Source organism: Gracilinanus agilis, chromosome 3 (genome assembly GCF_016433145.1).
Source record: "Gracilinanus agilis isolate LMUSP501 chromosome 3, AgileGrace, whole genome shotgun sequence".
In the NCBI taxonomy this organism is placed as follows: Eukaryota; Metazoa; Chordata; class Mammalia; order Didelphimorphia; family Didelphidae; genus Gracilinanus; species Gracilinanus agilis.
Window position 1 is genome coordinate 39,925,721 of NC_058132.1, and position 12,711 is coordinate 39,938,431.

At 42.9% G+C, this 12,711-nt stretch overlaps 1 protein-coding gene across 1 annotated transcript; it reads right to left on the reverse strand.

Annotated features, from left to right (window-relative positions):
- Window positions 1–288: 288 nt before the first annotated feature.
- Window positions 289–12,266, reverse strand: RPL22 (ribosomal protein L22). The gene is made up of 4 exons (XM_044671238.1): window positions 12,190–12,266; window positions 9,087–9,191; window positions 3,015–3,139; window positions 289–489 (listed from the first exon to the last, which is right to left on the reverse strand). Exons 1-4 carry the CDS (start codon window positions 12,199–12,201, stop codon window positions 345–347), a joined length of 387 nt encoding a protein of 128 aa, XP_044527173.1. The 5' UTR covers window positions 12,202–12,266; the 3' UTR covers window positions 289–344.
- Window positions 12,267–12,711: the final 445 nt, after the last annotated feature.

Genomic DNA, 12,711 nt, shown 5'->3' on the forward strand with positions numbered 1-12,711 from the left:
AACACTTTCCTCTCGAGTCACTAACTGGAAGGGCTCAAATCTCTGACTGCCTTCTTCTGAGCAGAAGGCCTTTATGGACTGGTTCAAAGCAGTCAGAATTGGCATCAGTTCCCTTAAAATGACTTTTTTTCCCCCACTTCCAATTTGGCACTGTTACATTCCAAAATGAAATCCCCAAGCAGAAGCAGCTCAGTGGTGATGAGTGCACAGCAGCCCTACCAAAGCCCTTTCCAATGTTTCCAGTATCCTGTACAATCCACAGTGCAGAAAGACAAGGAGAACCACCACTTTGGTTCAAGTTTTATTCGAGATCATGTACAAAACGTTTCCAGACCCAAGAGGGTTTAATCCTCCTCCTCTTCCTCCTCTTCATCCTGGTTGATCTGGAAGTACCGTAATTCATAACTCTCCTTGCTATTGGCCACCACCCGGAGCCAATCCCGAAGATTGTTCTTCTTTAAGTACTTCTTTGTCAGGTACTTCAAATACCTGTAGAGAGAAGAAGCTCAGTGACCAGGCCACACAGCAGGCAGGACAGCATTCACAACCTTCAAAGTACTGGCCGGCGCGCAGGCCCAAGTCTAAACAGCTTTCCCACTTTGCCTGTAGAGCAGAGCCCAAAGGCTGGTGTGAAACATCCCCAAGTAAGGAGCCAACCTTGTATGTGATTATCAGAAAGAAGACCTTAACTTGGGTTCTAGCAGCTAAATTAGCAGCAGAAATCATCTCTAAAGAGATACAAGAGCTATCCATCTAACAGGGCCCAACTATTAGCTGGTTTCTAAGGACTGCTGTAAGAAAACGTCCTGCCAATGTCTCATTTCTAGATCACCTTGTTTTTCTAAGAGCTCCAAGGGATCTTGTTCATCTCCCTTACTCTCAATCTCCGTGTGAAAGAATTCCCATCATCTGAGTTGCCTCCTCAAACTGTATCACAGATAGATCTACTTTTACATTGCCCTGCAACAAAATGAATGTCCTGGCATAATACTAATCTCCCAGGAGTAAACTTATTGGGATGTTCACTCAGTTTACTGATGGCTACTCTAGTCTTGCCAGTGGCCAAATAAGTCGCTATCGATCACCAACTGGTATTGGCTTAGCTTGTCTTTTAACTTAAGCCCTAAAAGCAGCAACCAGTTTTCTATGGCCAGTACTACTGCAATGCAAAGAGCATGTCCAGACACTGTAACAAGTTATCTATTAATATATGACTTCTGGTTTCTACCCTGGACCTTAGCCATGAGTCCCCTATTTTTTTTATGAAAGCTCCTCAAATACCTGTTAAGCCTCAAAAAGGGGACTTTCCCAAAAGATAGTAAAAAAGAAAACCACGGGGGCAGCTGGGTAGCTCAGTGGATTGAGAGTCAGGCCTAGAGACGGGAGGTCCTAGTTTCAAATCTGGCCTCAGACACTTCCCAGCTGTGTGACCCTGGGCAAGTCACTTGACCCCCATTGCCTACCCTTACCACTCTTCTGCCTTGGAGTCAATACACAGTATTGACTCGAAGACAGAAGGTAAGGGTTTAAAAAAAAAGAAAGAAAGAAACCCACCCACGCCTAGATAGGAAATCTAAGAACTTTGTAAAATGTTACTCCTATCACCCAGTTAAGTTTCTCATTAGAAACAGCAAACATACAACAGTTAGCTTAGCTCCAGGGTATTGTATTTACTTCACTGTACATAAACTCTCCCTACTATATTCTTACATCCTGGCAAGACTCTTTCTACTCTTAACAGATTCAACACAACTGAGGCAGAAAGGTTAGAAAACAGAAAAGATTTTTCAGAAATTGAGATGGTTACTTAAAAAAAAAAAAAAAAGCTGAGAAAAGACTGAGTCCATAGAGCTGGCTATTTATTAACTTTCCCTCCATTTCCACTAAGTATAGAAACGAATTGAAATGAGCTTAAATGGGAAGAATTGGTTAGATCTATCTTTGCACTTTTCTTGTGGGATAATGAGTTGTTAAACTTTGAAGTCAGACTAACGGAAGTCTGGAATCTTTCTGTGACTCTACCAGAGCTGAATAGGGAGAAGCACTGCATAAACGTAGTTCTGGAGACATATGAGTACTGCCACCTGCCTAGAAGCAGAGAGGCCCTAAAGTCTCCTAAGGCTCTGGGTTCCTATGTACTTTTCTCTTTAAAAAGACCATAAAGGAGCACCTGAATCCTCTAACTTCATTCAAATGAAAGGCAAAACCTGATAAAGCTAGAAATGAAGCCAATTCAAGAGCCTCCTACTGGTTCCCTCTATTAGTATTCAGACACTCAGAAAGAAAGTATCAACCCAAAATAACCAAGTAACTAATGCTCCTGAAACAATAAAAACAAATATTAACTTTAATCTGGGAGATAAAACCCATTTGGGGAGGCATCAAACTGTAATATGAAGATACATTTTTAACCTCTAGAGTACCGGTCCCCTCCATGCACTAGTTCCAAATGACCAGACTTGAGAAAACATCACTTAGATTCAGTTTAAGGATTATTAAAGCCAAATTGATTCTGAAACATCTTGGGGAAGTTTTCATTTCCAATGGAAGTGCTAAACAGGCCTTCAGGTGGTAGCTATTAGATTTTAACAAAAGCTCCACCCCCACACCCCCCATAAAAGATCATCTGAGTCTATGCAAGGTAAGCTCTGCCATTCCTTTCGGGAAAATGAGACACTTTACATACTCCATTTCTTGAGATCTCAAACCCAGTCAACACCCCAGGTGTGTGAGCTCCATTTGGCAGAAACTTTGAAGTTCGGCGCCCTGCCCATCGTCAAGAAGCATTTAGAAGCCCAAGGCAGGATATAAGCCCACAACTATCTCCTTTCACCCCCACTAGGACTTCTGTCACCCTGACCAATTAATAAAGCCATTTACTGTTTTGGTACAGTACTTCCCCAGCCACACCACACCGTGTAAGGGAAGCAACTAGGCCATGTGGGAGCACCAGCAGGGCTGCCCCCTTGTAGGCCCCACTGCCTCACTTCCTCTACTGCCATTTGCCCACTCACCTTTTAGAAAATGGCACCTCTGACGTGACAGTTATCTTACTCTTGCTTCTCTCAATTGTTACAACACCACCACCAAGGTTGCCAGCCTTTCCATTCACTTTGATTCGTTCTTGTAAAAACTGCTCCTGTGAAAATGAGAATGGCTAATGAGGGGCCAGGCCATGCATTTGAAATCTGTCCCCAGAACTTACCATTTCCGGTCTTTCTCTGGATTCTAAATATAAGGAAAACACATCCACAAGGGAACTGGGAGGAAACTTAGTTTACTTCCTAGATAACAGTGATCATCAGCTCTTAGTACAACTCTTAGGACTTCCAAAATCTAGGACCCAAACAGTAAAAAAGAAATACATAATTTTTAAAAACCTGAACTTACAACTTTTGGCATAATTTGTAGTTAAAATAACAAAACCAGGGGCACTAGAGATTACTTTTGTCACTTCTGTCAGGGTTGTTTTCATCTCCTAGGGTGTGTGGGAGGGGGAAGGGCACTGAGAAGTAAAAAAGGCAGAGCTGCCAGGTCACCACTACACACATAGATAGAAGCAACTAACAAGTATGGAGATTTGCAATTAAAATCTAGCCAGAAGGGGCAGCTGGGTAGCTCAGTGGATTGAGAGCCAGGCCTAGAGATGGGAGTTCCTAGGTTCAAATCTGGCCTCAGACACTTCCCAGCTGTGTGACCCTGGGCAAGTCACTTGACCCCCATTGCCTACCCTTACCACTCTTCTACCTATAAGTCAATACACAGAAGTTATGGGTTTAAAATTTAAAAAAAAAAAAATCTAGCCTGAAGACTAAGCTAGCACCTTTAGTCTACACTTAGAGCTGAAACATCTGGGCATGGCATGGATGGACAACAGTCCATGCATTGTACAACTATCTTGGGAGAGTTTGTTTATCATACCCTGTATTGATTCTAAGACAGAAGGTAAAGGCTTAATAAATAAAACCCCAAATGAGTTATGAAGGTTGGACATACATAACTGAACAATACAAGTTTTTATATAGCATTTTAAGGGTTACAAAGTGTTTTAGTTATGCTTTTTTAAAACCCTTACCTCCTACCTTAGAATCAATACCGTGTAAGAACAGTAAGGGCTAGGCAATGGGAGGTAAGAGACTTGCCCAGGGTGACCCAGCTAAGCTGTATCAGAAGCCACTTTTGAACCCAGGACACCTTGTGTCTCCAGGCCTGGCTCTCTATCCACTAAGTCACCTAGCTGCCCTGCCTCCCCCTTTTAGGTATACTTTTTAATTTCATCCTTAAAGTTAAAAACAAAAGGAAAATAATTCCAATAACAAAGAATGGAGTGGCTGAGAGTACTGTAGCTACAAAATTATTATTGATCTACCATTTCTGATTTTTCAAAAGACACAACCAGAACTTGAAAGCAAGGAAAGAAAACAGATGATGCTTGGTTAGATGCTTTTAGCCTCTTTCCTGCTTTAGTCCATCTGATGAAAAAGCATGGTTAGATCCTCTAGGGAGAATGTCAGAAGTGAGTGCAAAATGAGATAGTATTTCAAGGAGAAAAAAATAAGAGTCAAAGGAAGATAGAACAGAGAAAAGCCAGAACAGTTAATAGAGGTGATAGGTAAGTAAGGAGATAGAAAAAAATGACACCCATCACACATCACAATGGTAAGCTCAAGTCATCTAACTCAACTTATATCCTAGGGCAGTGATGGGCAAATTTTTTAAAGAGGGGCCAAAGGAAAGGAAATGCTCATCTGTCAGTCTGTTTCTAAGGCAGCTCTTTGGGAAGTTTCATTGTATTGTGTCCTACTCATTGTATTGTCAGATCAGGAATGTCTGGCAGAAGGATAGAACATTTCAGGGGGCCTAATCTGGCCCTCAGGGTGTAGTTTGCCCATCACTATCCTAGGCAATTGCAGTGGATGTGATTGCTGAACCACTGGCAGGTGGAAGAAAGCAAAATTGTTCTAATTGAAAAAAAAAAAAAAAAAAAGCCTGGACCCTGCAAACTATTGCCCAGGGAGTGTGTCAGGTCCTAAACCATTACTATCATTAGTGGTCATCCAGAAAATGACAAGAGTGGTCACTGAGTTAGCACTATTTCATCAGAAACAGGTCATTGTAAAGTTTCTATTTCTAGACTAGAAGATAATTAACCAGATTTCAGGAAATCTGGAGTCTCTCATGCTATCTTCATGCAAGAAAAATGGGTAGAAGAATGCAGTTTAAACCACAGCAGAATGAATTCAGAACTCATTGCAGGATCAGTCCATGGAGTCATCATCAATAGGTTGATCTCTCTCTCAGGGATAAACATCCCTGCCCGGCGGATGTTCATTTATCCCATTTGCAGCTGACACACAGTCGAGGGGCTTAAACACTGGATGATAGCCAGGGGAATGAGCCGCAAAGAGGCCAGGATGGAGGCCACGTCTTAAACTTGGGATTTTAAAAATCAACTTCCCGATCAAAAGCTAGGGCTTGTGTCTATGTCTATAGTTCATCTGATGAATATGGCGATTCAGCGGGCTGCAAGCATGATGTGGTCAAAAAGACTAAAGCACACACTAATATGCATGGAATGCCTATCCCTCATCACCTTGGTCAAGAGGGAATACAACACAGCCACACAAGGAAATAAATGCCAAGTCTATCTAAAGTAATGCAAAGTACAGGGGAGAAAGTAGTAACAAGGAGGGGGAGGGAGCAGGGTCAGGAAAGACCTCAGATAGGAAATAGCACTTTAAGAAAGCTCAGGGCTCTCAGAGGCAGAAGTGAGGAAGCAAGGAAACACAGTGCTAAGCCCCTTTACAAATACTACTACATTTGACGTCACAACAACCCTGGAAGGTAGATGCTGTTATTATCTTCATTACATAGATGAAGAAACAGAAGCAGGCAGAGGTTAAATGACTTGCCCAGGATCACCCAGCACCCTGGTGATAACTCCTAACTCAAGGAGCCTCCTAGCTGAAGGGAGACTACATTCCAGGAATAGGGTCAGCCTGTACATGAAGTTTTATTTAAGGGGAACAGATGACTGGCCATTCTGAGTAGAATGCCTATATGTGAATAAGAAACAAGTCTAGAAGGAGAGGTGGGAGCCAAATTTTGGTGGGCTTTAAATACAGGCTGAATAGCCAAGTGGTCTGAATTTTTCCCTAGAGGCAATAAGAAGTCAAAGAGGGGGGAACAGCACCAGGCCTGGAGTCAGGAGGACTTGGGTTCAAATTTGACCTCAAATACTTCCTAGCTGTGTGACCCTGAATCTAGCCTTTGCTGTTACCTAGGCCTTGCTACCTTTAACTTATAACTCACTTATAACTAATTCTGAAACAGAAGGTAAGGGTTGAAAAAAAAAAAGATAGAAGTCAATGAAGGTTTTCAAATGGAAGTGGGAGAGGGAGTGGATTAGAGATGGGAAGAGAGGAAGGAACAAAGTGAGGCCTGTTATAGGATTATCCATCTGATATGTGTATAAAGATGGACTGGAGCAGGGAAGAGACTAAAGGCAGGGAAGCCCAAGCCAAAGCCAATTTGATCAGCTAGGAGAGTGATGGTGATACCTGGAACTACAGTAGAACCTGTGGGAGTGGTGGGGAGTCTGTCAACTGACACGATGAATAAATGAAGAGAACTAAGGATGAAGGAGTTCAGAATAATTCTGAGGTTGAAAATCTAAGGCGATTTGAAGAATCATGGTACCTTAGCCAGAAAAAGGAAAATCTGAAGGATGGATGGGTTTAGAGAGAAATGTCTTGTCTGAAACCTATTTTTCTGAGTTATCTTCAGTCAATAACTCCACAGATGAACTTGTCCAAAAAGTAGTAATTCAAGACTGGAACTTAAGTAACACACACAGAGATTACATATACATATATAGAGAGATTTGGAACTATCTGTATAATGACCGAATATGTGGGAGCTAATGTGATCTCTGAGAATAAAGACAAATGTTAGGAGGGAAGGGGGAATGGGATGTCCAGGAGGATAATTCAGAAAAGGGAATTAATAAATGAGTCAGACTCACAGGAGAGCAAGAAAGTGCAGTTTCACAGAAGTCCAGGGAAAAGAAAATAGCCAACAATGACAAAAAATACAACTATGAGGACTGAGAAAAGGTTATTAGAAAAAAACAATTTTAGTTAAGTGATAAGATAATAAGGAATTAAGAGAGTGAAAAAAAGGAAATGGAGGCAAGAAGGACAGAATGTGGGGGAGACAATCACGTTTGGAGAAAGGAAAAAGTCAAAGGATAAAGATGAGAAAAATAATGACTGGGGGCCGGGGAAAGGATCAAAAGTACAAGTGAATGGGGTTGGTACTAACAAGGAGAAAGGCCCTTTGATCAGAAATAGGCATAAAGGGGAAAAATCAGGCAAGAGGAAAGTTTTTAAGATACAAGAGAAAAGAGGATGCTTATATGACAATAAGCCTCTGCTTTTTCATAAAAGTAGGAGGGAAGTGGGGAGAGAAGGGGGGATGAATGCTGCCTCAGTGGAGCATGAGAATTCATCAGGGAAAATTCACATACTGCAGCGTGAGGACCCTGCTGAAATTAGTCATATGGAAAAGGAATCTGCTTGTTCTTTATGATCCCAGAAGGGACAACTGAGAACAATTGTGTGTGATGTGACAGAGTGGTAGAAGGGCTTCAGCAATAAGGAGGAGAGCTGCAGACAAGGCAGATTTTGGCTGAAGATAAAAGAAAATGTTCCTAATAATTAGATCTAAAAATGGAATGGGCTGTCTACAAAGATTGTACTGAAATGGGTCAAATTTTCGGAACTGAAAAGAATCAGAATTCTTCTGGCTGGACCTTTTCATTTTCCAGCTGACAATACTTAAAACCCTGAGAGACTAGTGATTTGCCCATGGTTACAACAATAACAACAGGCAGAGCCAGGATTAGAACCCAAGAGTCCAAATTCAAGCCTGCATTCTTTCTACTTTAATACTGCTTCCTTCACTTATTAGGTCTTCAAACCAAGACTGGACCACCACTTGTGTGGATGTTATAGATTTCTATTCTGGTATGGTCTGGGTGAAAAAGTTCTGAAGTCTTTCTCAACTCAGACATCCTACAAATTACAAGGGACTGTGCCAATTATGTTCTATAAAGCACACTTAAAAAAACAGGTAAGTCTAGTGGGCATCTTTATTTTACATATAGTTCTACTGTAACAGTTTTCAATTGAACACAACTTGACTTTTCCCATACTGATTGGGGAGGTAAGGCTATAAAAAGATCCTGGGAAGGAGTCTTCTACACAGAAAGAAAGCCTGAGCTCTCCTCACAGGCAGGTGCTGAAAGCAAAAAGGCCAAGGGACTGGCTAGCAACTTTACAAAGCTGAAATAAATTCAATTTCTGCAAGGATTTCATCTGTCTAGGTTTCCATTGGGAGAAAGCAAAGCAGAGATGCAAATAAATTAACACTTAGAAGAAGCTAATTCAAAGACTTTAAATTGAAGTTGGCAGGATTTTAGGAAGATACCAAAATGGATTCCGGAATTCTAAAGACAAATCATCAAAGGCCAGTTCACATCCAGGGTCTCCTCCATATGTGTTGTTGTTATTGCTGAGTCACCTAAGGCTTATCTGACTCTTCATGACGCCATCAGGAGATTTCTTAGCAAAAATACTAGAGTGGTTTGCCATTTCCTTCTCTAGCTCATTTTTTTTTTAAACACTCACCTTCTGTCTTAGAATCAGTTCTAAGACAGAAGAGCCATAAAGGATAGCAACTGGGCTTAAGTGACTTGCAGAAAATCAACCCAGCTAGGAAGTGTCTGAGGCCAGTTCTGAACTCAGGAAGAGGACTCTTCCAAGCCCAAAATACTATCCATTGCGCCACCTAGCTGCCTGTTTCCTCCATAGCTGAGAAACTAATCTACCAGTCTCGCAGTCATCACTTTCAGACAACCAAAATCTAGTAATTAGTTACAAGATATCTTGTTTCCTGTCCTAAAAAAAAAAATTAAGATGCTTGCTGCTTCTTAAATCATTTCAGGAATGAAACCCACACCTATACTTTCATACTAAGAGTTTACTAGAGCTTGAGAAATGAAAAGCTTTGGGGATATAACTTACGAAATTAGCTGCATCCATAATCCCATCTTCCACAGGATGGGTACAATCCAGGGTAAATTTGAGGACTTGCTTCTTTTTTTTGCCGCCCTTCATCACAGATTTCTTCTACAGAAAAAAAAAAAAACACAAATACTGTCTGTAAGTAGCTAAACCTCAAACACACAAAAAAGGAAAAAAATAATACCTACATTCAAAAGCAAAATCCCAAATACTTCCAACTTTTTTTTTTTTAAACCCTTGTACTTTGGTGTGAAGAGTGGTAAGGGTAGGCAATGGGGGTCAAGTGACTTGCCCAGGGTCACACAGCTGGGTGAGGCCAGATTTGAACCTAGGACCTCCTGTCTCTAGGCCTGACTCTCACTCCACTGAACTACCCAACTGCCCAGTACTTCCAACTTTAAGGGGTCAAGCAAGGGACTGGTTCCTCCAATCTAGAAGTTCTGACTTTTTTTTTTTTTTTTTTTAAATAACCCTCACCTTCCACCTTAGAATCAATCCCATGTATTGGTTCCAAGGCAGAAGTGTGGTAAGGGCTAGGCAATGGGGGTTAAGTGACTTGCCCTGGGTCACAAAGCTAGTAAGTATCCAAGGCCAGATTTGAATCTAGGACCTCCCTCTCTAGGCCTAGCTCTCAATCCACTGAGCCGCCCAGCTGTGCCCCAAGTTCTGACATTCTATAAAACAGGATGGTTATTTCTCACCAAGAGGTTCATAGCCTAAAAAATAAACCTGGATTTATCAAACAATTCTTCAACTTAATGATACTTTTATTCTGTATATTTGAATATTAAGTTGTAGGAAAGTATTATTTCTTAGACCTACTGACTATTTAGGGTTGTTCTTTCCTGCTCCTTTCCTTGCTATGTGATATAGTCCTAAAATTACAACAACCCACTGCTATATCTCACTGCCCATGAAACCTTCCCAAATCTGCTGAACTAAGAGATTGCTCCCTCCTTGAATATGGTCACTGTTTAACTTCTCTTATATGCTTAGTAATTTCCTACTGTGTATATTGTTGATGTCTATCTGGTTCTTTCACCACTCCCTCTAGGTTACAAACTCCTAAAGTTATAAACTCCTAAAGGTCGGGGCTATCCTGTTTGTATGTTTAAATCTCTACTCCTGACACATGTTAGGTACTGAACAATTTTGGAATTGAAAGGTAGATTTAAGTGTCTGAGGGCATGATAACTTTTATCTCTTTAATTCCCTCCTTAAAGACATTCTACCTTTTAGATAGGGTTAATCTTTAATCAATAGTCCCCTAAGCCAGAGTAACAGTATTAATCCTTCCCTCCAACACATAAATACAGACACCCTCACACTTGGTCTCCAAATTACTCAACTCTTGAAACTTATTCAAAGCAAGGATACTGCATGCTCAAAACTATGGAAAAAATTTTTCCCCTAAGCTCCCTACAGTAATAATAGTTGGCATTTATACAATGCTTACTATGTGCCAGGCATTGAGCTAAGTATACTTCACAATTATCTCATCTGATACTCATAACAATCCTGGGAGGTAGCAGGTGGTATTATTATCCCATTTTACAGATAAAGTTAGGGAAATAACACTTTTTGCAAAGTTAGGCTGCTCAGTGACACTCAAATCATAACATTTAAAGACTCTCTTTTTAAAATCACAAAATGTTAGAGTTGCAAGGGGTGTACTCCAAATTCTGATCATATTTATAGAGAAAGAAATTTAGGATAAGAATGCAAGTGCCTTCCCTGTCACAAGACTATTAAGTGAGAGAATCAAAGACTGAAATCTATGGAGGCCATGCTTTGCACCCATCATCTCTTCACTTAAGTTATCATGAAACTGAAGATTTTAAGATTTCCAATCAAAAAACATTTGAACCTTACACCTTTACTTAAATCTTTGAGATACAAAAGTACTAGAGATCCTACCAACAAGAAACTTAACTCTTCCAGTCAGTGAAGTTTCCAAAGAAAAAGAGGGATACATATGACCATTCAATCATCAAACCTAAGATGGACTCTGGGAGAAGAGGCCAAATGTACACAAAACACAATTCCTGCCTTTAAAAAACTTACATGTTAAATAAACTACAACCATGGACAAGGAAATGTTCCCAGGGACATATAACTGAGTTCCTTAAATCTGAAGGTGGAATTCTAGTTATTACCGAAAATAAGAGGAAGGGAGGGAGGCTGTATCACCGAAAGGATGGGGACAGATGGAGGAAATCGACCCCCAACCCCGCCACCTTGCCCCATCCGCCTTCAACCAGGCAGATAGGGTGTAAACTCCCTCTAGAGAATTTATGCATCTTGCTCAGAGCCACGAGGTGGGCCTAGACCCCAGCTCTTCCTGGCTTCGAGCCTGGCTCCATACCCACAACACTCAACAGTCTTTAAAGTCTCAAAGAAAGTCCGAAGAAGTCATGAGTTTCAGAACCAAGAATAACAATAACTCATGCCTTCACACACTCTCCAATTTGCAAAACCTTGTGTCCTTAAAAGGGTAGGAGCAGTTGTTATCCTCATTTTGCAGGATGGGAAACTAGGTTCCGAGGGGTACGATGAATCCCCCAGAAGTCCGCCCCGGGGCTGGCTGGGAGCCTTAGAGACCCAGTCCAGCCCCAGAATTCGCCCAGAAGAAGCAGGGGCCGGCGGCTACAGGAAGTGCCCGAGGCGGGCTCCCCCCCCCCCAATCCCCGGTCTCCCACCTCCACCCCCAGACTTACGAAAGAGTAAACTGAGAACCCGGAGGCTGAGGCTTAGGCCGTCCCTCATGCCCGCCCGACGGGCCACACCCGGGGCAGGAGATCCGGCGTGGGGCAGAGGCAGCCCCAACTCCGGCGGGGCCCCATCGGGTCTCAGCTGCCCCTAAGCCCACTCCGGGCCCCCTCTGGGAACCAGGCCCCGGCCTCGGCCTCCTCCCCAGGCAGCGTGCAGCAGCCGGGCCCCGCAGAAGTGGAGGCAGCGGTGGCGGAGGCAGCTGGGTCCTGCCCCGATCCCCCTCCCCACCCACCCCTCGGCCCAGACTCGGGTCGGGCCGAAGCCCCCGGAGCCCAGGAAGGTGCGCGGGGCAGGCCCCCAAGGAAGGCCGCGCACGGAGCGCGATACTAACCACGGGCGCCATGGCGATCGAGGAGCCAGAAAGGGGCCTCCGAGGACCGCGCAGGCGCAAAACCCTCCGCGAGCACGCCCGGCACGCAGGCTCCAGGCACTGTCAATCCCTCAAACACGCCCCTGGATCGCCCAGGTCTCCTTCCGGGCCGAGGCTCTCGGGGAGCGATTAGTGTGACCTAGAATGTCTACCTTCGGCCTTCCCTCCGCCGCCGGGAAGCCGGTATGTTCCATTGGAGGAGGAATGAAAGGGGGGAGACGGCTGGTGGACTCTTCCATAGGGACCGAGAGGGAACGCCCGAAGAGCATGCAAAGGCCCCTCCCACCTCGATTCTTTGCCGACTACTTTGTAAAGACTTTCATTTACTGACTTGTAAACTTGTATCCCTGCTTAAAAAGTAAGCCCTTAGAAAGCAGGAGCTGTTCATCTTTTTTTTTTTAACATTTATTAATATTTATTTTTTAGAAAAGTTAACATGGTTACATGATTTATGTTCTTACTTTCCCCTTCACCCCCCCCCGC

Excerpts from the sequence above, each read along its gene's own strand:
- RPL22 (XM_044671238.1), bottom strand. Across the intron at positions 3,140-9,086 it reads TTATGGATGCAGCTAATTTC|GAGCAGTTTTTACAAGAACG; the intron begins GTAAGTTATATC and ends TCATTTTCACAG. Across the intron at positions 490-3,014 it reads GAGGTGCCATTTTCTAAAAG|GTATTTGAAGTACCTGACAA; the intron begins GTGAGTGGGCAA and ends TTCTCTCTACAG.